General features: G+C 43.1%; 1 protein-coding gene across 7 annotated transcripts in view; it reads left to right on the top strand.

The window, feature by feature from the left end:
- Positions 1 to 25,287, top strand: part of MTMR7 (myotubularin related protein 7) — a 172,189-nt gene that overhangs the window by 138,049 nt on the left and 8,853 nt on the right. For all 7 annotated transcript variants that reach the window (XM_025470346.3, XM_049095075.1, XM_049095074.1 and 4 more), the window contains 4 exons: positions 4,359 to 4,491; positions 21,657 to 21,766; positions 23,152 to 23,277; positions 25,199 to 25,248. In XM_025470346.3, coding sequence (XP_025326131.1) covers positions 4,359 to 4,491; positions 21,657 to 21,766; positions 23,152 to 23,277; positions 25,199 to 25,248 — 419 coding nt within the window. The remainder of the gene's footprint in view (positions 1 to 4,358; positions 4,492 to 21,656; positions 21,767 to 23,151; positions 23,278 to 25,198; positions 25,249 to 25,287) is intronic.

Here is a 25,287-nt window from a genome sequence, read left to right as displayed (position 1 = left end):
GCACGTCCCCTGGTGCTTCCCAGCTGCGTGTGACTGTGGGGTGGTTGCTGGGGAGCGAAGGTGAGGGGATTGGAAGAGTCTCAAGCCAGGGGGTGTCCCATGTCAGCGACCTGTGTACCTTATATCTCCAAGAGCCCACACGCGTGCCCTAGGGGATGCCGCATTTGGACACTTGTCACCGAGAGGGCAGCGATGCCCAGTGAGTGTCACCAGGAAAGCAGTGACGTCATGCAGAGAGAACCAGTCTTGCCTGCTTTGTAGAGAGATGTTTACCACATATCCCTCCTCTGCACTTCCCCCGCTACACACACCCTCCCAAAGCAGCGCCTAGAAGAAAGAGGAACAGGAAGGGAGTGGGAGAACAGACCCCTCACCTGTCCCCATAGCCTGTAATGAGGAAAACAGAGAATTTTCCCTCATATAGGGGATTGGAATTTTAATGGAACTGCATGGTGATTTTCTCTGTTGAGCGTAACCCAAAAGCTATTCATTCTGTCTAAGATGTCCTCAGGGGTAGGAGAGGAGGCTTTCCCTAGCAGAGTTGTAGACAGTAGTAGCAAGAAAGCAAGCCTTCCCATATTTTCATGTTTATGCCACAAGTTAAGGTTCTTCATGTCACCAGTTACAGATGGAGGGAGGGAAAAGATCGTCATGTGACGCCCGCTGCGAGGCCGTGGCCCAGTCTTCCTCCTGCCAAGATAACTTTTGTTCTCATTTCCCAACGCCGTCAGATCGGCTCCTGTCATTATTCAGGTACAGGGTGTACTCTACTGAAACTTGAGACTGCAAGGCTCAGATAGTTGTAGTCTTTTGAGTGACCAAGCTGACCATTAAGTTGATATTAAGATTATCGTTGGCTAAGTTCTCATGGTTTAGCTGTCTCTGATTGATTTAGGGTCAGAGGAAGAATCTGATTGTGTTTCTTAACATTCTTGGGCTGTTCACCTCTCTACTTCAATCTTCAGTCCTTTGTTTGGCCGGCCAGTCAGCAAGTCTTCACTGAGTCGTGCTGTGTGCCACTTGGAGGGATTTGACCACAGACCGGCCCTGCAAGCTCCCCATGGAGCCTACATCTTCTACCCTGGTCTAGTGGATCTTCTCTGCCATCAACACTAAATCTTAAAATTTTCAAATAAACCTGCTCAGAATCCTCCAGTTGCCCTCCACCACTGTGGGTAAAGTCTGACCTTCTTAATTGAGCCTCTCTGTAGAGGATGCTAAATGATTTTTAGCTTCCTCTCTTGCCTCTGCAACCATCCATGAACCATCTGCTCCCCGGTTGGCTCACTGATCCCCATCTGCCCCTTGATTTTGCCTCTTGCCTCTTCTGGAATGCCCTCCCCTTTGTCTCCGTTTTCCAGATGATTGAAGTCGATCTCTCAAGGCTTTTTGCTTTCATGAAATGTGACCCCCAAGCCCCTAGGCCACATGGGGCTGTTCTGGACTCGAACTCCTGCCGCCGTCATAGCCGCTGCCTGTCACTCAGCAGCCCTGGCTGGTCAAGTCCATTGTGATCTGGTGCCGTGTGCTTTCCTTGCCACGCTTAGAAGCTTATGGCCGCAGAGACAGTTTCATATTCATCTTTCTATTCTGTTCAGCATCTGACACACATAGGTGTTTGTTAAGAGTTTGTGGAGAAATAAGTAGGTTCTTTTTGTTTCACTAAAGAGTTTGTGCCTAAAGATGTTGAGATTATCAGATAGTAGAGTGATCTTGGGTGAGAAAACAGGGCATTTTCTTTCCAGCCCTCCTAGCCATTTGTCTCTTGTGTTCCTCACACATAAACTGAAGCTGTAACACATTTACCTTCAATGTTTTATTTCTTTGAGAGTTTTTCGAGCTGAGATGAATAGCTTTTCCGTCGGTCATGAGATGGAGTTCTCAGCCAAAGGCAAAGGGACAAATTAGACTTACTCTAATACTGTTTGGTTCATACAAGGGACACTGTATCTGGAAATTTATAAAATAGGTCCAGATAGCTTCTTGAATTTTTATTAATCACACAGCCTATTTCCTGCTTTGAGGGTTAGGCATTTGCTACACTACCCTGATAGGTCTCCTGTGAAACCCGTGGAAATCTTGACAAAGTACACTTTGGATGATAGATTAAATATTGCCATCTTCTGTTCATTATGAGAAGTACCATTGACTTTCAAGAAGCCATCTTGTGTTGCTCCTTGGCTTTGAAAGACTGTCAACAAATTATCCCAGGTTGCAGGTACTCAACCTTTAAAAATGGGAACACAGAGTTCTAATTATACATTCAAATAATAATAATGGTATTTGGGGTTTTACTTATTATGCTGTTTAAAAAGTATCTTTGCAGTATGTGGTGAGTAGGCTTAACGTGAATTATTCAAGATACAGAAGGAATATAAGGCTCATTATCGCAAAAGGATTCTTGCAAGTATCCTATCAGTTGTTTTATTTTATAAAGCTTGTCGTTAGGGATAGGCCAGCGGCTTTGGAAAATAATTATACAAAGAGATGATATTTTATAACAGTAAGTTTCAAATGAATGATGTGTATAGGTAATTTTAGAAAACAATTTCCCCTTTAAATATGCAAAAATTTTAAAGCATAAACATAGGTTGTCTTCAAAATAACATCATTTTTGTATTTTTTTCCTTAAGGCCAAAGCCCTTCTCCTCATAGTGTGCCCAGGAGAAAGGTGACAGTAACTGGAAACAGTGTCTGGGGCTGATGTGGCTCAGCTGACATCACAGGAGCTAAGTCATGAGCAGAACTGCTGTGGAGATGTCAGGCATCTGCCGGCCCCAGCTCTGAGTGGCACTGGCTTGCCCTCTGCTGTTTTATTTTTCGCTTCTAATATGTGTTATGTCTATTATTTAAATTACAAACCTAATATATCTTGTTGGTAACAAAAAATACAAAAGCATCAAAAGTAGTATTGACTGTGACCCCTGGCCCTTGTCACCTCTGTTTTTTTGCTGTACCTGTGCCAGGTTGGTATAGGTGTTCATATGTTTTAATCCACTTAATCAAACACGTATAAACATAAATACGTTATTTGTACCTTAATTTGTTTTACAAGAAATGAGATAATTGTATGAATATTATCCTGTAGGTTACTCTTTTCATTTAACACATCATGGGCCAATTCCAAATCAGTCTGTGTGTGTTTCTGTCTCCGTGTCTGTCTCTTTTTCTCTCAAATCCATGTCTTTTTGTCTCCGTAGAAGTTCAGGGTAGGAATATGCCATAGATGAAGTATGGTACATTCTTAGGTTTTTGAGTCTTTACTATGAGGAAGTTCTAATAAACATTCTTAGACATCTGTCTTTATATGCTGGTACTTCTAAAGATCTGGGTGAAAGAATATTTATGTTTTTAACCTAGCTTAATTTTTTAAACTCCAGCTTTTTGCAAGTATTTGTTCCTATCCTCTCAGTATCACTGTAGGCCTGAGACTGATCTATTTCTTCTGGCGTTGAGTTCTTGGTGTCAGGATAATCCACCTGCTTTTTGTGGACAGAAGAGGAACACGGTCAGTGACTGGTGTTTCCTAGAATGGGACCACCTACTTAGCCAAACAGCAAGGATGGAATATTAGCAGTAATACATCCATCCCAGGAATGTACGTATTTCCCAACAGAGGCCAAACTTGTCTCCTTCCTGGTTTTAGTTACATAGAACGAGGGCAAAAGTTTGCATTTAATAAATGTCTTCAAAGTCCATTGTCTTTAACCCAGTTTGCACTGGGAAACCCCCCACCATATACAAAATTGTGGTGATGAAAATGGTCCCAAAGCCCTCCTAACAGGTGTCTAGACTGAAATAAAGGGCCTGGAGAAAATGGCTCTGGAGGTAGTTCTCCAGGCGCTCGTCATTTGAGTCAGTGATTCCTGCTCGAGGTTTAATTGGTGGATTCTTGTAGACAGATTAAAATCACATTGCCATTCCTGTAGGATAATGTGTTTATTGGCAATATAATACTGGAAGATATAATTGAACTTACGGAGCTTTCTATTGCCAGCTGCCTCTGCTAATATTCTTCTGCAAACCTACAGGTTACAATGTTTGGTTAAGTCAGGGCAACTTGGCTCTATCCCAGAATTCCATATTCAAATTTGGCATCTCTGACCGAACCCATGAAGAGGCATCTCCAGAAAGCTTTCCAGCTAAGAAAGTGTGCCTCACATCAACACATTTATGGTGTTGAATGTAAGCGTGAGTGCCTGGAATCACACAGCTCAGTAGAATGTTCCCATGATCTCAAACATGTTACGTTTCCGCACATCATTTTGAATGCTGTTATGGCTGTTGGTGAGCTGTATCGGTCGTTTTCTGCCCTGAATATCACTGGTGACTAACTCTGTTTTGCTGACCACTGGCAGCTCAATGCCATGGCAAATCGTGCTGCAGGGAAAGGCTATGAGAACGAAGACAACTACTCCAATATCAAGTTTCAGTTTATCGGCATAGAGAACATCCATGTCATGAGGAGCAGTCTGCAAAAAATGCTGGAAGGTAAGTCATTTCCTTATGCACAGCATTAAAAAAAATACAGTGAACTATGGTAACGTCAAGTGGAATAAGATAGTCTTTTGTTTCTTACATTGTTTTTACAATAATGCTGTTTATATAGGTGGGATAAGTTGAGATGAGAATATCATATTGCAGGGACTCTCGAAACATTTAAGTCTTCCTCTTATTTTTTCTAAGTGTCATGGGGAAATGGTTTTTTAACTTGGTTAGCAAAGCCACGCACTGTCCAGTGCTTAGTATCTAAGATAAAAGTGCACAGGAGTTTTTCTTTCTCCCTCATCATATTAGTTTGACCCACGTTCAAGGCTATTCGGAGATAAAGCAGTCCTACATTTAAAGCAGCAGCCGACTCTGTTCATGTGTGGAGATGAGGTGTATAAAATGAATCTGAGTGGCCGAATGGCCATTAGAAGGGAGGGTGTTGCAGGACCTGATACTCATTTCTCAAAAGCAGCAACACTGCGGTGCATCTGCACTCAGATCACTTTCCCACGCGACGTCCCTGCGCCCCGGCCCCCAGCACCTTCCACCAGGGGACACATGCACACAGGCTTATGGGGGAGGAAACGACAAAGATGGATTATGTAAGGTATGATGGCCATTCTTGCGGCCAAACCAGCCATAAGCTGATTAGCAGAAATTCTGCATTTCAAGCAAAACCAGCCTCATTTACTGCTTATGCTCCACATGATTGTGAAGGCACTCGAGGAGGAATCTGCCACCCCGTCCACGACTTCTGGCTCTGGTGGGAGTACAGGGAAAGGGGGATGCAAAACCCTTGGCTTTGTGCATTGAGGTCGCGGAGAAGCTGTGAACGCTGTGCTTGTGCTGGCGGTGAAGGCCCTGGAAAGGGTGGGGGGTGCTGAGTGCGGGGACAGTGGGCTGTGAATAGGAAATGTGGGGGTGGGGGGGTAGGTGTGAGGGAGGACCAAGAAAATGCTGAATGACTTTTCCCAAGGAGGACACATTTGCTCTCGGTGTGCAGGTCTCTGCTTGACCAGGAGGACAGTGGGTAGTGAGAACGTGCCCACAGGGCTGGAGGGCCTGGAAAGACCCGCTCCTGATTTCCATTTCCCTTGCCGGACTCCCGGGGCCGGCTCCATCACTGTAAAACATGCAACCAAGCAGTTCCCCCCCTTCCCTGGGCTGTGTTACCTGCCATAAAATGAGAGGCTTAGACTAATTATTTCTGTGGGTCCCTCCAGCTGTGTCAGGTCTGTGACTACAGTTTGAGGCCCCTGGTTGCGAATATTTGAGACTTGGGTGTTTGAATGCTTAGGAGAAATCTCATCCTGTATCTGAAAAAAAATCAGGGCCCCAGAGAATCTCCGTCTTATTTCCACATGAGAACTGCCATGTTTTATGCCACTGTGATACCTTGGGCATGGTTGTTTGAGATGCCTTTTTTTTTTTTTTTAAGAGGATACCTGGGTGGCTCAGTGGTTAAGCATCTGCCTTCAACCCAGGGCATGATCCTGGAGTCCCAGGATCGAGTCCCACATTGGGCTCCCTGCAGGGAGCTTACTTCTCCCTCTCCCTATGTCTCTGCCTCTCTCTTTCTATGTCTCATTAATAAGTAAACAAAAATCTTTTAAAAAAGAAAGATTTTATTTGAGAGAAACAGAGCGAGCACAAGCAGGGGAAGAGGCAGAGGGAGAGGGACAAACAGACTCCCTGCTGAGTGGGGAGCCCCACAGAACCCTGAGATATGACCTGAACCCAAGTCAGACCCTTAACAGACTGAGCCACCCAGGCACCCCGATTGTTTGAGCTTCTTAAACTTGAGCTCACTTATGTTTGAGCTTCTTAAACATAAATAATCATTGACAGTTTGGCTGTCCCTGCTATCAGCTTTACTTTTTAGGTGTCAAAAAATTGGACTAGCTTTGCACTGTTATTAAAAGGATGGTCTAACATTAGTATGAAGGGTGTGCATCACTGTCAGAATCATTAAAAAACACGTAGTTGCTATGCTTCATATTTTTCATTTAGTAATTTCATAAACTGACTTTTGAGCCACATACATTTTCTTCAATGCAGAAAGTAGCTCTGAGGAGTTTTTGTACCCCATCACTCTGACCTTCGTTTCGGAATTAGCCTTTTTTTGGTCTCTTATTAGGAACCATTTCTGCTTTGTCCTCTTACCTGTGGCCTGACTCTCTTCTCCTAAAGGATAGCTGACTGACCAAGTCCTCGAGGGCAGTCCCTGTTGCATGAGGGATCACAATAATTGGGCATCACTTTCCAGCTCACTGTCAGCGCAGTGAGCAAGGACAACCTTCTGGATACCTTTCAGGGAACTTGACCAATGTTTGACTATCTGTTTTTACCAAGTAAATTATAAACCACTTGTGGAGGCTCAGCTGATGAAGTGATGCAACCAGACCCACCTTCTAGGGCTTTTTCTGTTTCCAACAGCTGTCCTTGGCATCAAGAGAGATTGAAAGGTTCATGCTGCTGGTTATGTGGTAGGAAGAGGCATAGTGAACTTTTATTCATGGTTATTATTTTCTTGGATTCTTTTAACCACTGTTAATTAATATTATCAGAATGGATTTTGAAAAAAAAGGAAAAAAGGAAAAAAAAAAGAATGGATTTTGAATGACAGAGAAGAAAAAATTGCTTGCATTCTGGCTCTGTGAGCAAGAGCTGCAGGATATTTCATCAGAAACTGATCTTGAGGACTAAGTTCACATCCGGTGTAGGTCCTTTTATAGAGCTCACTTAATTTTAACTTTGATTTATAAGTTCTGAAGCAAACTTTGTTGCTTTGCGGTATTTATATCTATCTCCCAATGAGACAGAAATGATGCCTTCCAGTTACATAGCAATTTTGTAATTGTTTTCTATTTCCTTCTTTTTCAATCATATAATGTTTTTCCCTCAAATAATAAAATGGTGCCCTACATTTTCTCTTTTTATTGGAACGGTCAATAAGAAAGCCCACATTTCTTTGCCATGTGGACACTTCTATATATGCTCTTCACAACATGGCAGCTTATTTTTTCAAAGCATAACTCTCCAGTGCTACAGTCTAGCATATTACATTTCATATCCATCTATCCATCTATCTATCTGTCTATTTCTTTACATAGGCTCCACACCCAGTGTGGAGCCCAACATGGGGCTTGAACTCACAACTTTGTGATCAAGACCTGAGCTATTGTCGAATCAGACACTTAACCAACTAAGCCACCCAGGTGCCCCATATTTAAAAATATTTTTATATTACATAATTAATTTAAAAGTTTTTAAAATATTCACTTCCCAGGATCTCATAACAAAGCAAGATTTGAGCCTAGTACCTCCTGTCACGTTAGAGCATTCCTCATTGATATGTGGGTACAGCATTGGAGAGGCTCACAGATAACCACCCCACGTTGTAATGGTGTTAGAACATCTACAAGGTGATTACTATGTACCAGACATTATTTTAATTCTCTCAGGTGTATTTATTCAAGTAGTCCTCATGGAAGTCTTGCTAGAGCTATTTTTAATACAGTCATTTTACAGATAAGGAAATGGAGGAAATACAGAAGCTAAGGAACTCGTGCCAGCTCATGACAGTAGGTGGTAGAACCAAGATTTTCACCTAACCAGTATGGATCCAGATGCCACACTCTTAACCACTTGACTTTATGGCCTCTCTAGGTAGCGGGTTGGGTAGAAAGTGCCCTGGCCTAAGAGTCAGAAGATCTAGGTTTGGGTTCTTGCTTTATAAAAGTCTCTGAATAAAGGTGAATAAACCTCATTTCCGGTATTTGTAAAACAATGTGAACGATGTATTGTCTCTAACTTACAGATTTATTGAAAAGATTCCTTGCAAACTGTAAAGTGCTTTCTAATGTAAAGTGTATTATGCTTTCTCTTGGGAAGCAACACTGCACTTGGAAGTAAGTACTGAATAAAATGGGTCAGTTAATGCACTATGGATGAAGTTGGGCAGCCAGACAAGTATTTGATGGGTCCTAGGCTTTTTTTTTTTTTTTTGTAACTTTTCTCAATTTCTTTATTCAAGAGACATGGAGTAAAACAGTGCAATTTCAGAGGTAGGGAAGTGCTTTCCTGGTGACATGGTCACTGTCCACTCAGCAAAAGTCCGTCAAAAATAATTTACAAAACCACCTGTCAGGCCTTGTAGATGTTTTCTCAGCAAATTACTTTACAGAGATAGAAACCTCAGCCTGATGGCAGGTCGTATGGTAATGGGTCCAGAGCACAAGAAGAAAGGCCAGTGTCCATTGAGCGATTTGGGCAATACTACAGTGAAAAGCTGTTTGAAGGGGGCCAGAGTCAATGCAATTAAAAAGATGGAAATCTTTGTATTGGACCCCGAAGTGTAACCACTTTTGTCTTTTCCCCCGGAATTGTGGGCATTGACAGTGGAGAACGTTTTGTGGCAAAATCAGATGGCCCCAGAGAGCATATCTGATTTGTACTCTGTGTGAAGGTTCTGAGGCCCATTATTCAAAACCTTCATTAGGTGTAGAAAGGACAGTTGAAAGCAGAGAATGTTGAGTACATCATGGGAGGCAGCGAGTATTATGGGTATCTGACTAACCACTCCGGTTGCCCTGCCAAGTTGCCTTGGGCACACCAAGGTCTAGAAAGGAGCAGTCCCTCACACACCCAGCTCTAAGAGGTCCATGAAACACTTCTCTCTGCTTAGAATTAGGGTTGTGGCTTTCAGTTCAAATGCCCCTTTTGTTGGATACCTTCTTGCTCACCTCCTGTCTTTATGAGGTGATGGCTACTTCTACCTGGAAGAAATGGAGTTCAACTCTTTATAGATATTCAGATTTAAGTTCTTCATTTTAAAGTGTTTCCTATTATGCTGCCTACAAGTTGTTGAAGTTCTACCACATATGAGCTAATGAAAGGCAACAGAAGTTCATCTTGTTTCCGTTCTCTGTGGTTTGACTTTTTACCACTATTAATTCCCTCAATTACTAACCTGTTAGATGAGACAGTCAAGGCCTGGCTGAAAATCTGGTTATTGTCCTTCAAAATTTAGCAATAAGGCATGAGTTTCCATGCAAAAAAACCTTATTACCCATTAAAATAGAGCTAGATCGCTTCACGTCTAAGGCTTTCCAAAGAGCATTCTGCATGACCAACAGACCTGTCCTGTCAGGCTTTACTAGTTATCAATTCATGGTCACTTGGAGGCAAGAAATGGATCATGAGCGTGTACCTTGCTCTCTGTGGTGTTGTAAGAGGATGTAAAATGTGGCTGATAGAGTGCTGGGTGGTATCAGCTAATCTGGACCATAATATCCTAAGCACTAAGGCATGGAGGAAAGAGCCTGCGCCTTGGGGGTGTATGTGCAGCTCAATTATTTACTGGCTGGGTACTGGATGATGACTAAGTAAACTTCTTAAAGCCGTCTTTCCAATCCTTGTATTGGGAGTAAATAATACCCTTACGGGAGAGACTGTGGAGAAGCAAGCCCAGTACCAGCTGGGTCCTGAGCACCGTAGTTTGCTCAGACATTCATCTGTATGTCAAACAGCTATTGAGAGTTTTCTACATGCTGGGCATTGGACGGAAAGATGATTCATTCATTAATACAAAACAGAGTGCTAATTTTGTTGTAGGGTAAAAATCATGGGCGGGGAGAAAAGATGATGCTCGCTTGTTACTGAGGGCTGTCCCTGGGTAAGGCAGGGGGTCCGGTGTTTTCACTGGATGTCCACGCCAAAGACTTTTTCTCTCTTGACATTATCAAGGAGAGGACAAGAGAAAACAAAGTGATTTAATGACAGACTAGGGACTATTTTTATTCCTAATTATGCTTTCTCTTGACATTCACTGAGACATTTCAAAGATTAATTTCACCTTCAGAATTACTGCTTTATATTTTGTTAATCACGATGGCCAGTTTTTGTACAACTAGGACATTTACAAAAGGAATGGTTATAGAAGACAGTGCCTCCCATTGCAACTAAAGATAGACGTGACTCATTTGAGTGACAAGGCAAGCTGTTCTTCCATAAGGCTGAGGTTGAGATTTGGCAGTTCAGTATTTTCTTGTAGTGACAGTGAGGTTTGAGATTTGGTGAGAATGTTGGTTCTGGCAGCTTTTGCAGCTGGTATGATGGGTGTGGAATGAGTCTCCATCCGCTCCCTTCCCTGCCACTTCTGCTGCTTATTCACCACGTCCATCATCTGCTGTCACCATCCTCATTGTCCAGGAGCCCTGAGCCTTCTCTTCAGTGCCGACCGCTGGCCGATATCTTGCATCCACCCTGACTTCCCAGCCTCTTAGCATCTTCTCCCGGCCTAGACTTCTGTATTGCCATTTGCTCTCAGTTCCCTGTTTAGACTTTCAGCCTTACCTTCAGCTAACTTCCTGCTCATCCTGCCTGGCTCAATTTGCAAGCTGACTTAATTATTCTCTGTTATTGGAAAAAATATGGAAATTGGAGTCAAGGGAATGAGACTCCTATCACAGTGTACTTACTGGGCCACTGGCATCTGAACCTGTACCTCTTCGATAAGTTGAGAAAATCAGACCTACTGTAGATGGGAGGTTGTGTCAGGTCATTGAGAGAAAACCACCAAACACCAAGCCTTGCATATAGTAGGTATAATATAAATGGGCACACACTTATTTATTTGTTTGCCACAACTGGTGTTTTTAGACAAATTCACATGCAAAGCTAATAAATGCTGAGGGCATTCTTTTGTGAACCTGCTGCTTGATTTCCTGTAGGCCAATGGTAATTAATATTACCGGAACACGTGTATATACATGGATTTATACACACGTTCATGTTTATTCGTAGCTGGACATACACATACTCATGCACGTGTGTGCTTGTGTACAGTGTTTTCTATGCTACAACTTAGGCAGTGCTAACAAAGATATAAAGAATTTAGGCTTGATTGCATCTTACTAATTTATATTATCAACAAATTCTTTAAAAGAAAGCAAGGCTGTACAAGCATGGGTTTCATAGAATTATTATATGGCAATTCCAGAAAATAACATCATGCACAAGGCTGGAATTGTTCTAAAGAATAATCACTAATCTTGTTGGTATTCAGTGGAGATGCTAATATGCGAAACTCCCTAGTTAACGTAGAGTTCTCTAAGAGAGGGGCCATGTTGCTTGGCCTGGGTAGGGAAGTGCATACCACTAACATTGATAAATTGAATACAATTCACGCAGAGCTCAGAAGTTCATTCTATGTCACCATGGTGGGCTCTAAGTAGATGGCAGACCGTAAAACAGGCTTAACCAGACATTTCCATGTCACAGGCCATCGTTAAGTCTTCTTTAATGGGTTCACCTGCCAGGATGTTCAGTGAAGGGAAATTATTATCCTTTTACCAGTTCTTTGTTTTTCTTTTTCTTTTTCTTTCTTTTTTTTTTTTTTTTTTTTTTTTTTTTTTTTTTTACATTTTTACCAGTTCTTTGAAGATCGTCTCATCAGATCTGGCATTTTGACTCCAAAACAGGAAAGGGACAAATCAAACCATCAGCAGAACTCAGGAGGCTATCCTGCTGGTAATTAAGGGAGTGCCATGAAATTTTCAACTTTAGGTCTTAGGAGACAAAAAAGAGCGATCCTGTGGGGGTTCAAATGGAGACCACCTTTGCAGCCTCCCTATCCCCCCCTGCCCCAACTGTACACGGAGAAATGAGACTGGTGTTAGGAACTCTCTAAAGAAGATCACCCAAGGCTCTTTTTCTTCCAAATAGATTTCTTCTTCCTCTTATCTCTTATTTTCTTATGTCCTGTAATCATCTATCTTTTCTCTTTTTAGCGTTATCTATATGTGTTTAGGGGATATGGTTGCCCTTTTATGTAAAACAAATATTGTTAGACCTGGGCATTAAACTCCCAGCGAGTACTAAGTGCGATTCTCTGTGGCATATGCCTCTGATGTCAGCTGAAATGAACTTCGTTCAGCAAAATGGTTTGTAAATATTGGTTTGGGTTTGGCAACAAGAGTGAACAAATCGGTATTTCTGCCTTATCCTGAGTTTATCCAAACAAATCCACTAGTTTTATATTTAAAAATGCAGGCACGGATTGTTTGAGTCTCAAGTGTTCCCCCATCTGTCCCGTGTATTAATCATCTCCAGAGCTGTTTGCTCTGACCCGGCCGCTCAGCATTTGGCGCTCACACCCTCGCAGTGGTTACCTTGCTTGAAAACCTGGTGAGGTTATTCTACTTGACGTACACAGTTTTAGTGTTCCTGAAAACAGGAATGTTCAACGAGGAGCCATTCTCGGTGTGGGAAGAAAGGAGCTGGCCTGGCAGGAAATACAGCAGCTTGTCCCCTTGCTGAGTGAGCTAAACGGAGAGGGCAACACTGGAACGTTCTCTCTGGCAGTACATGTGAGGGCCTCGTTTCTGTGAGCTGTCTATGCCTCTCTTGCTTTTGGCACAGACCCATCTCCAGGTTAGCTGGAAAGCCTGGTGTCTTTATTTTTAAACTTGCTGTCATTTCCATGCCTTGTGGGAAGAGAAGGTGAAAAGGATCATTTGTTCTTGGGCTGAGCTTCAGAGTTTGGGTGCCAAGATATCCCTCAGGCTCCCCGGACCTTTTGAAGTAAACAGGAATGCCAACGAGCCCTAAGCCCTATAATAACAACCAGAAAGTTCGGCCTCTTTAGTGAAAAGGGGGGAGAAAAGAGTGTTTGCAAGGTAATGTTATCTGTGGAAGATTTAAAGGAATCAGTGGAGTCCTGAGACTCTACGTGGTGGAATGTGTGTATTTTAGGATTAAGTTGAACACTTTGGGTCATGGCCTGGGGTTAAACAGAAAGACCAAACAGCAGGCGCCCAGGGAGTGGTGGGAGGTCCCAGGCCGTGCTGGAATTTCAGGCCTTCCCACCGGGCTGGGTGCACAGGCAGAGGCGAGCCTGTCCCCTGCAGGAACCGAGTGGTACTGCTGGGCAGTGTCACTTGGCGGGCAAGGCAGGCTTGCCCAATTTTAATCGGGAGGCTGTCGTCCTGCCTTTGCATCAGAGTCCACAGTCTGTCTTCAAACTGGGTACACGCAGCTGAACTTGCGAGAAGACTTACGAGGTGCGCCCTGGCTAGCTGGCTTCACGGCATTGACTTTGATGTGTTCTCATTCCTAAAGCTGCTGCCCCTTGGAACGCTCCTTGGCCTGGGCTGGAAGCCGCCTCTCCTTTGCCACCTCCCCCTTCTGGTTGCCCTTTTGCCAACTTTACAAAAGACAGACACACCCTTTAACACATCCTCAGTCTTATGGTGTTTTATCGGAGGGTGCAGGAGAGAGTGCATCATTTCAAACGTTATTGCAGGGGTGCACGTGCAGGAACGTTTGAAGACTGCTAATCAGGTTAATCTTCCTCGAGCCATCTAAATCACTGCTGTCCCAGAGAACTGTAATGGAAGTCACGCGTGTAGACAATATTTGTAATTTTACATTTTCTAGTAGCCGTGTCAAAAAAAGGGAAGGGAAATGGGTGAATTAATTTTTATGCTACATTTGTATTTAACTCGATATGTCTCAGATATTATTTTTTTAAAGATTTTATTCATTTATTCTTGAGAGAGAGATAGAATCAGAGACACAGGCAGCGGGAGAAGCAGGCTCCATGCAGGGAGCCCGACGTAGGACTCGATCCCAGGTCTCCAGGATCACACCCTTGGCTGAAGGTGGCGCTAAACCGCTGAGCTACCTGGGCTGCCCTGTCCCAGATATTATCATTTCAACATGTAGTCACTACAAAAACTATTAGTGAGATATTTTTTTATTCTCTTTTTCATACTGTCTTTGACATTTGGGACACACTTTGTGCTCACAGCATGTCTCAGTTCAGACTTTGCTCCATTTCAGATGTTCAGCAGCCACGTGTGACTAGCAGCTGCTACACTGGATGGTACAGTTCTAAGTGACAAAATGTATAATCTTTAAGCTGATAGTATGTGGGAGGCAAGGAACATTTAGAGTGGTTCGTGTTTGAATTGCAAAAAATAATATAACTGAGATCGATAGACATTGCTTAAGAGCATGGACTTTGGAGTCAGACTGAATCCCAGCCTCACTGCTTATCAGCTGGTGACCTTGGACAAGTTACTTAACCTCTCCTTGCATTGGTTTCCACTTTTATAATAAAAAAATAACAATAATAAGAGTCCCTTCTTCATATGATTGTTATGACTGTATATAAAGCACCTGGAGGAATGTCTAGCATCTGGTAAGCACTATTTAAGTTTTGCTATTATTATTAATAGTAGTAGTACCATTTCTAGTTAAAGCCACCAGGGTAGCCATGGTATAGTAGCAGAAACTCTAGGCTTTGGTCAGAAGACTTGTGCTCTCCTTCCATTGATCACATTGTGTCCTAACCTTCCTAACACTTTGAGGTCAGGTGTGAATGAGTCTGTACCTCCTACCTCTTAGGGCACCACACTAGATGAACAAATAATAAAGCGTATTTCATAGCTACCATTTCTGAGTCTTCTATCTCTCAGCATAATATTTTCTCTCATATTACCCTTCAATTTACTCTTTGAGGAAAGTTTTTTATCCCCCTGGCACCCTGGAGGAAATCAAGGCTTGGGTAACTAGCCCCAAGTTGTGTGGCTGGGTGGAGACTGAGCTGGAATTTGAATGCTAGAAGGTTAGACTCTGAAGCCCATGGCCTTGAGCAGGGCTGTTGAGCTGTTGCCCCTGCATACATCATGATTAATACTAAGATGCACAGATTAGTTCACATGAAATTAAAATCTAAGTGAAACCCGGAGGTTTTCCCATTTCCCCAAGATATCAGATTAAGTTAATATGAAACACCCTCTAATAAGAACACCTAGAAGTGCCAGACAAGTATAGCAAACATTTTCTTTCTTTTTTTTTTTTTTAAGATTTTATTTATTTATTCATGGCAGACACACACAGAGAGAGAGGCAGAGACACAGGCAGAGAAAGAAACAGGCTCCATGCAAGGAGCTTGACATGGGACTCGATCCCGGGTCTCCAGGATCACATCCCAGGCTGAAGGCAGCATGAAACCGCTGGGCCACAGGGGCTGCCCAGCAAACATTTTCTTAAATGAATATCGAACTTATAAGACAGAAGAGGAATAAGCCATCAGGTAATCAAGACTGTGGTGAGATACCACTGCACATCCACTAGGGAGGCGATAGTCAAAAGGGCAAGTGATAACAAGTGTTGGCTAGGAGGTGGGGACATTGGAACCCTCACACATTGCTGGGGGGAATGTAACATGGTGCAGCCGCTGTGGGAGACAGTTTATCTGGAAGCCTCTCAAGTGGTTAAACCATGTGACCCAGAGAGTCCACTCCCAGGTATGTCCCCACGAGAAATGAAGCATACTTCCACATAAAACTTGTATGTGAATGTTCATAGCATTATGCATCAGAGCCCAGAAGTAGAAATAACCCAAATGCCCATCAGCCGATGAATGGATTAAAAAATGTGGCAAACCCATTCCGTGAAATATTTGGCCTTAAAAAGGAGCGAAGTACTTATATGCTACAACTTGTATGAACCTTGGGAACATTATACTAAGTGAAAGGAGCCACTCACAATGAGCCAAATGTTGTATGATTCAGTTAGATGAAGTATCTGGAATATGCGAATCTATACAGAAAGAAAGTAGATTAGTGGGTTGCCTAGGGCTGGCGGACAGGGAAAATGGGTGACTGCTAATGGGTTTCTTTTGGGGGTGATAACATCCTGGAATTGAATATGGTGATGGATACACAACTCTGTGAATATACTAAAAATCAACGAACACTTTGAGTGAGTGAATTGTACTGTAAGTAAATTCTATCACAAAACGTTTAGAAAAGAAATATGAGGAACTCCCCACCCACCAGAAGGGAAGAGTTGGGGGAGGGGAGGGGGGGGACATTGCCTTCAGTGAAGGCTGAGAACTTCAGATTTTGTTTAGATTTGCTTTTCATTTTTCAAAAAGTGTTGTAATTATAGAGGGTTATAAAAAAAATCATATAATTCTATGTGTGTAACCAAAGCAAGAGCCAAAGTGCCATCCTCTTCCCCAGCCATGCCCACTTCCATTCCTGCTTCTCAGGAAACCGCTTCCTCTTACCTTAGGCCTTGGCCTGCATGTTTCCAGTGTCACCTGAGTTCACTGCTGTTGCCTGATGTTTCCACTTTGGGTAGCGTCTGCCGACGTCCCTCTATGGAAGAGGAAGGATGGCTGACCTCTCACATCCCTCATCTGCCTCAGAGAGTTAAATCACAATTTTGATTAGCTCCTTATTCAGTGTGTACAGTTTTGTTGTGTAATTATTCTCTTAGCTGAGGCTTTTTTTATAAAAGTGCTCTGGTCCTGTTTCCTTTCTAGAACTGTCTTCCCTGATGTTAATAAAGTAGGGAGTCTGCACTGCCCTACAGAGTTAAGCACGGGGAGTCTGCACTGCTTCATTTTTGCCTTCCAGATATCCTGCAGATGCCTGCGGTGGATCCTTACCTGGGACCCTGGAAGGGGGACTGTGGGCATCCTGGCTGTGAGTTAGCCGAGGTGACCAACCATGCAGCCCCACCGCGGTGGCTAACATGATGCTTTTCCCCAGCTGCTAGGAGCGTGAACTCAAACACGTCGGGAAAGCGATGCATTTTGTGTTTCGTTGGTGGAGACTTCCATTCTTCTGCTCCAATTCAGTGATATGAAACCGAGGTTCAGATTACTGTTCTACTGTATCATATTCTTGGGGTGCTAATCCTGTACCTTTTCTCCTGTGTCTCTTTGCTCTTACCTGAGAATACTGTACTCTGGTGTGTTGTAATTTTTTATACTTATCTTCAGTGAAGTTAACCTGTGCGATCCCACAAAATTATGGAAGTGTTGCTCTTGAGCAGTTGTTGGTTTGCTGCTGCCAGGGATCATGAGGCTGCTGCCCAGACATGGTAATTTCTCAACTAGGGAATCTCACATGTAAGGAAAAGATACCTTTGGATCCCAACCACATATCAAGACTAGACCTAGCATTTCAACATCTCAAGATAAAATTAAATTTTTCAATTTTTTTTTATTTTCTTAGGATAAATTTTTATTTTCCTCATGTGGAGCCCAGGCATCCTGGTCACCACCCTGCGTCCACAAGTGGATTTTTTTTTTAATGGCTCAGTTTAATCCCCATTCCAACTCCGACTCACACAGACCCCACATTTGACCGTGCCTTGCTGCCGGTTATATTTAGCGTACTGAGGCATGTATTCACCCGCTCCCTGCACCCCCACTAAAATGATAAGGAAGTGGTTAAAAAAAAAAAAAAGCAAAACACAGAAGAGTGAGACAGTGGGATAACGGGAAAGGATGTGGCAGCAACAAAAATGTCAACGCTGGAAAATAGATGGATGAGTAATAACAGTGAGTGAACCGACGAGACAGAAGCTGAAATTTATGGTGGGGGTGTGAGAAACACCGAAGCAAGCCCGACAATCCCGCAGACCCTCTGAAAGCTCCAGAATGAAGCATGAGGTTCCTCTGAAACAGGTGAACTGATTGACTGTTCGTCCTTAGACCCCCAGCCTCCTCCCTAACCTGTGCTGCCCAGTGAAGGCTCTTACCTCACCTTCACGAGGGAGGATGAGTGAACTTTCTGGAAAAGTTGACTAGAGAGACTCTGAGCTCCCAGACAGCAGGCGTAGCTGGAAGAGGGGGCAGGAAATACCAGGCCAAAAAAGGAGGCAGTACGTAAACGAGAATGGAAGAAGATTCCCCATGGTTCACCTCCCAGCCCTGTTCTGAGCACATGGCATCTGGTCTTACTGAGTCACTCAGACATCGGAACATCCCTCCCTGGGACCTGCAGCCATTCCAAGAGAACAGTTGCCGAACCTGAAGTTTGGGGGTTCAGGCCCCCCACTTCTCACACAGCAAAGCCCCACAGCTAAGAGACCTGCAAGTGCACCCAGCGCTTACGTATAAATGGACAGAGGTCACCGGACACTTGGGGAAAGCCCACCATGGAAGACGGAGACAACACGCACACGCACACACATAAGCACACGCGCAAGCAAGGAAGCGAACCTAATGAATCCAGAAAAAACCGATTCATCCAGACAGTAGAAGACATGAAAACAAACTGGCATTAATCACCTTAGAGAAGTAACAGTGGCCCCACCGAAAGCACTGGCAGAAGCAGGTGTTGGGTAGGGTGTGGGAGGAGGGACTAATCCCAGGCTGCTGGAGAGGATGCAGCAGCTCCTGGAGCGGCTCCGCGATTCCTGGTGGGATCCGCTGACCCAGCCCATTTCACTTACTGAAATGCATGCACAGGGAGACTCTCCACCCGGAGATTGTAGACAGATGTCTTTTGAAGCACTGTTTATAAATATTGAAAAAGAAGACATGACTACAAAAAAAAAAGAAAGGAAATCTTGCCATTTATGATGACGTGGATAGAACTAGAGGGTATTATGCTGAGTGAAATAAGTCAATCAGAGAAAGACAATTATCACTCATGGTTTCATTCATAGGTGGAATTTAAGAAACAACAGAGGATCATAGGAGGGAGGAAAAAATAAAACAAGATGAAATCAGAGAGGGAGACAAACCATAAGAGACTCTTAATCATAGGAAACAAACTGAGGGTTGCTGGAGGGGAAGGTGGGTGGGGGAACGGGAGGTAACTGGGGGACGGACATTAAGGAGGGCATGTGATGTGATGAGCACCGAGTGTTATGTAAGACTGGTGAATTACCTCTACCTCTGAAACTAATAATATATGTTAATTGAATTTAAATAAAAAAAAGAACCAACTAACAACTGTAGGGGAAAGGATACATAATCTGAGATATATTTAGAGTGGGGTGTTATGTGCTTGTGAAATGCGTGAAATCTAGTTGTATAATATGGCTGTCTCAGTAATAAAATGTTGGATAAAAAGATCAAGTTGCCAAGGCTAGAAGTGGGAATGAGGATAATTAATAGTCATGAGGGCTAACATATAAGATAACTCTTTGTTCTAGGGGCTGTTATTATCCTCACTTTATATAGCCAAGGAAACTGAGGCGCAGAGAGGCTAAATGTCCAAGATTACACAGCTAGTAAATAGTGAAGGGGCATAAACCTGCCTGGTAATGTTCATAGACTTTAGGCCGAAGAGCAAGAGGACATAGGAACATGGGACTTTATTTGTAACATTTTTTTCTTTTCTTTTTTTTTTTTTTTAAGAGATCTGAAATGATTGTGGCCAGTCTGAGTGTCCATTATATTATTTTAAAATCTTTTATATGTTCAAATATTTCATAACACATTTTAATGACCAAGGAGACCATAACCTTGGAAATAGCCTACTGCTGAGTGCCCAGGGCGGCGGGGCTGACCCATAGAGCTCGATTCTATCCATCAGTCTGTGTATTTTTCACTGAGCTTCAGCAAAGCACCTTTCCCCGTCCTGTTCCGCACGTGCTTTATCATCGATACTGGCGGTGTGCTCTCGTGCAGGTGGTGATATGGGCCGGAGGGAACAGCACCGTAACCCCAGACAAAGGGACCATGCTCGGGGGTCAGAGCAGGGCCAGAGAGAACTCAGTTCTTTAGCTGCTGATTAGGTCCCCGGAGAGCTGTGCTTCCAGCTGGGCAAGAGTTTGAAATTTTGCCTAAACTACTTTATAACATGGTTAAGTAGAGCCTTTGCCGGGAATTTTGGTGTTATTTTCTTCATCATTGCTGTCATCTCTGACTCAGAATTTAATCACTTGTGTGTTTTCTTTCTTTTTTTTTTTTAATGTGGCTCTTAGATTGCGGGAAATGAGAGTGAACCTTCTCTTATGTGGCACATTTGAGGAAAGGACAGCTGACAAATATTGTAATGAACAGTTACTCTATTCCAAATGTGCAATACTTTTTTTTTTTTTTTTAATATTTCACTTAGAAAGAAAGTACCCAAACATGAGTCGGGAGAAGGAGAGGGAGAGGGACAACAGACTCCACAGGTTGAGCACAGAGCTGGACCGGTGGTGGTGGCTCCATCTCATGACCCTGAGATGACTGCCTGAGCCTGAAACCAAGAATCCAACACTTAACTGAGTGGGCTAACCAGGCACGCCCGAGTGTGCAGTACTTTAAAAAATTAACACAGTTGAATCTGGGAGGTTGGAGTTGGAAGGACACTGAGATATGGTTTAGTACACCTTCCCTATTTTAAACATGAAGAAACCAAGGCTCAGAAAGTTGAAATGACTTGTGCAAGACTATGCAGCTGTGTACTGACAGCACTGGGAGTGGGAGAAAGGGCTCCATGCTCCCTGCATGTGTCACTGCACCACAGAGTACAATAAAATGTACTTCAGCCAACAAACAGATATTTTCATGGAACATTATTTGTCATTGGTTGATTTAGAGGACTCCTTAAAACTACTTCATACGTATAAAACCCATACACTTTGGAATTGTAATATTTCTGATACGTAGTCAGAACGCTAGCTCTGAAGCTTTTTTGTGCTTTACGTTAACTAAAAGTAAGCTCTGGAGCTGAAATTGCTTGTGATAATATAGAAGTATTGACACACCCGCCTTAGTTGTGTAAATATAGATATCATTATGATTCCAGATGACCTTTCTTTTCAAGGGGAAACCTCCTAACTTGATGTTAGAGCAGCAGTTCAGAAGGACAGGATCTCATTTTTACTCCCAGTTGGTGGGGGTTGTTGGCAAGAGGAGTTGGAACATTTCCTTCTGAGATGTTTCGGTTAGTTCTGTGTTTTCACAGTGGTCCTCAACTGACATGGTCGAGTGCTGCGGAGTTCGGAGTGGGCAGGCGCTGGGGTTCGTCACAAGAACTTTCCTCTGTAGCACGCTCATTCACGTACACCAGAGATAGTGGTCCACTGCCAATATCTTTGCTGGAAGGGTAGATAGATCTTCTCTGCTGGACCTCTACGATGGTCACAGTCAATGATTTTCATTAATATTGGGGTCTAAACTTTACAAGTATGATACTGCTGAACAAATGCAGCCTCCCCTGTGACCACAGAACGTAGAAGTGCCTTACTTCAAGTGGTTTAGGAGAACTTCAGTAAGTATGGTCATTTATCCTGATGTAGTTTCTTCCAGGAAATACAACGAAGGAATCATTAACAAACTACCTGCAAATATGATCGTATGTAAAGTAAGAGCTTGCCATTATTTTGCTTTCATGACATGATTTATCTTGCAGTGTGTGAGCTTCAGTCTCCCTCCATGAGTGACTTTCTGTGGGGGCTGGAGAACTCTGGCTGGTTAAGGCACATTAAGGCCATCATGGATGCAGGAATCTTCATTGCAAAGGTACGTAGTAAGGGCAGAGCAGCTGGGGGACTCTGACTTCAGAACAGAGATCCCATTTGCTCCCAATCTGCTGTGGCTGCCCCCCTCCCCGCAAGTAAGCTGTGGCTCGCTGAGTGGGGAGCTGGCTTTGCAGACCACAATGCTTGGCCTCTTAACATGTGACTTTGCAGAAGAGAGGACAGTGCTCTGCTGATGGTATGCTAGCACAGCAGTAAATGATAAAACATTGTTTAGAGTGTTCTCTCTTTGGTTAGGCTTGGTCCTAATTGGAGGAAAGAATTTTCTGTAGGAGAGTGCATACATCCAAATGTGTGACGCCTCAGGGACCAAGGCCGGGCTTCCATCTTAGTAAACAGCAACTCCTTTGTCATGAGGGCAGGTCAGGTTTCCAAACCTGGTAGGCAGGTTCCCTTCTGCCACAGGAACAGCGTTGCTGCAACTTCCATGTAAGCAGGGTTTGAATGTGTTGTCTATTTTGTTTCTCGATGTTTTTTGTTGGTTGTTTTTATAAATCCCTCTCAGATTTATACCTAGAGACAGCCATGCCTTTTCTGAGGATATGATATGCTCCCCTTTATTAGATAATTCATTTGTTTCCCAAGAATTTATTTAGTGCCAGTCACTTTTATAGGTGCTGAGCATGCAATGCTGAATAAACCAGATCAAGTCTCCTCTCTTACAGAGCTTGCATGGGACACAGAAAATGAATAAATAAGAATAAACAGAATTTCTGGTACTTCAAAGTGCTATGCTGCAATCTCTGCCATGTTGCCCAATTTACATTTCCTGCCAGGATACTCAGCTAAAAATTGTGTGTGCATTTGCAATAGCAAATAGAAATTCTTTTCTTTGAGACTTGCTGCTATAACTTTTACCTTGTTTTCTCTTCCTTCCCCCACCCCTGGATGCATGACTTGACTCCTATCCTTTTATCTCTACTTTCATAGTTGTACTTCTTATAATTTTTGTGTCTTTCCCTTTTTGGAAATGATTGAGACCAGTAGCAGCTGCAGAATTGCAGTATTGGAAAGCTCTTAAGGGAACCTGGAGGGGAGGGAAGGGTAGAAGGTGGGCCAGGACACGTTTGGGCAGGAAGCATGCTTTTGTTGTACCACATGTGCTTAGCTGTAGTGGTCTGGGGGGGTAGCGCCTGGGTATGATAGGTTGGAAAAGTTTTGGTTGCCAGCACCAAACCACTCCTTGGGCTCTACCCTAATGGATGGCGCGTGAACACTAAATTAGCTGTCTGGTTTTTTTTGTTGTTGTTGGTTTTTTTTCTCCTCTCTTTTCTTTTTGTAGGTATAAAACCAAAACTGGTTCTGATGAGACATTTTTCCTTTCTGTAGCCATTCTTTCTGACTCTTTGCTGATTCTGTGTTTTTTAGGCAGTTTCAGAGGAAGGGGCAAGCGTGCTTGTTCACTGTTCAGATGGCTGGGACAGGACTGCCCAAGTGTGCTCAGTGGCCAGCCTCCTGCTGGACCCGCATTACCGGACCCTGAAGGGCTTTATGGTGAGTGTGGCTGCCAGGCCACTCGGCCCACACCGGGTCTCTAGCAGAATGGACCTCTCTTTCGGGCAACTTCTTTCTCTTCCCTTGTTATTTTTCTCATAGTAGATTAGCAAGATTAAAGGAGAAAAGGTTGGGGCTCAGTTGATGAGTATCTGCCTTTGGCTCAGAGCGTGATCCCGAGGGCTTGGGATAGAGTTCCTTCCATATCGGTCTCCTCAGAGGGAAGCTGCTTCTCCCTCTGCCTATGTCTCTGCCTCTCTCTGTGTGTTTCTCATGAATGAATGAATGGATGAATGGATGAATAAATAAATGTAGAAAATTGGTCTTGGAATAAAAAAGTGAATTTCTGGGATGTTGGAACCAATTCAAACTGGTGCTGTTCAATGTGAATTTGGGGGCAAATACAGAATATATTCAATAGTTTATAAAATATAAAATAGCTTTATACATTATTTGCTCACAAATATCTTAAGCTTGAGGTAACATGTAAACATGTAGTAGAAAATACTTTCCAGGAAAAAATATTTGGAGATAAAAAGTCTTCTGTATTATACATGCAAAGTCCTTGAGAGGAAAACCTTTTTATTTACTACTTTGATTTTTTAGATAGTCCTTCACAACTCTGGATGAGAGTATTGAAAGTTTGTTTCTGTGCTCTTTGTTGAAATTATGAGTACACCCTTTCCTAGATTTTCACCTTTTAGGTGTGCATCATGGGGCGACGTGTTACTTCCACCTGCAGAATCTGTGTAGTTGCTGGGATGGTGAATCTCTGGCCAGGCTGGAGCCCTGTTCTTAACATGATGGCAGGGGCTTCCTAGTGACTGGAAGATTACCTGGTTCTTGCCTCTGGCACCATGGTTTGGTAGAAAGTGCTTCAGTGGATCCTGAATCCATGCTAGGGATAGATGCTGACAGAGGAGCCTGAATGGGATATCTCTACTGCTAGATCTCCTTCATCAAGTAATACCCGTTGACACTCTAGGGACAAGAGAGAAAAGGCAGAGGCAGGTTTCCTTTATAGGCTTTTTCTTTTTTTGTGTCAGGGAACTTCCAATTACCTGTGAGAGCACTGAGACTTCAGATTGATCTCTCAGCTTTAGACTCCTCCCCTGGATTCCTTCATTCCATTTGGAGAGTGGAGGGTCTCCGGCTCAGGCACTCCTTCACACCATCCTCTACCATTATTGGTTCTTGATTCTGTCCCATTAAGTTTACATATTGTCAAGGGCAAACTTCAACCACTCCATACATTTGTAAGGGAAAATCTCTGGCCATTTTAGAGCATTGGTGATAGTGATGGGATTGGTCTATATTATTTCTTTTTAAAATCTAGACAATTGAAGATTATAAACCTATGCTACCCCAACTCCAAAGCAGGTTGAAACTCCTCCATTATGTCCCAAACCCCCAACATTTTAGAATTTGTCTAATGTGTGGTAAAAATCACAGGAAAATATTCCTATTACCTCTTGTAAGGAGGTTGGTACTTTCTGAGATGGGCTTTGCTGTAGAAAGAGCTAGGTTATGAGGTAGCATCAACCACTTCCTAGTTGTGTGATCTTAGTATTTAACTTCTTTGTTTTCCCTTCTGAGAAATGAGAGTGATCATACTTGTCCCACAATGAAATGAGATTATATATGAGCAATATGAACAGTGCTTTCTAGAAAGCTCTCAGTGGGTGCTGCTATTACCTTTTCATGTATCCATTCCCATTTACCCTTCCTGTGGATGACCTTCAACTTTACCCTTCTGCTATGCATCTCTATATGGGTGGACAATGAGTGCTCATTTATCTGCAGGCTACCCGAGGAGTGACTTCTCTAAGAACCTTTGAATCCTTCAACATTGATGGTTGGGGTCTCTTATTTTTCCTTGTTTGCTTCTCTCCATGATATTTATATATTCTTTTTTGTATAGGTATTAATTGAAAAGGACTGGATTTCCTTTGGTCATAAGTTTAATCACAGGTAAAAAAAAAACTTAAAAATCTGTTGATTTGAATGTGT

This window comes from Canis lupus, chromosome 16 (genome assembly GCF_003254725.2).
Source record: "Canis lupus dingo isolate Sandy chromosome 16, ASM325472v2, whole genome shotgun sequence".
Lineage (NCBI taxonomy): Eukaryota > Metazoa > Chordata > Mammalia > Carnivora > Canidae > Canis > Canis lupus.
This window is presented reverse-complemented; position numbering and strand designations above follow the sequence as displayed.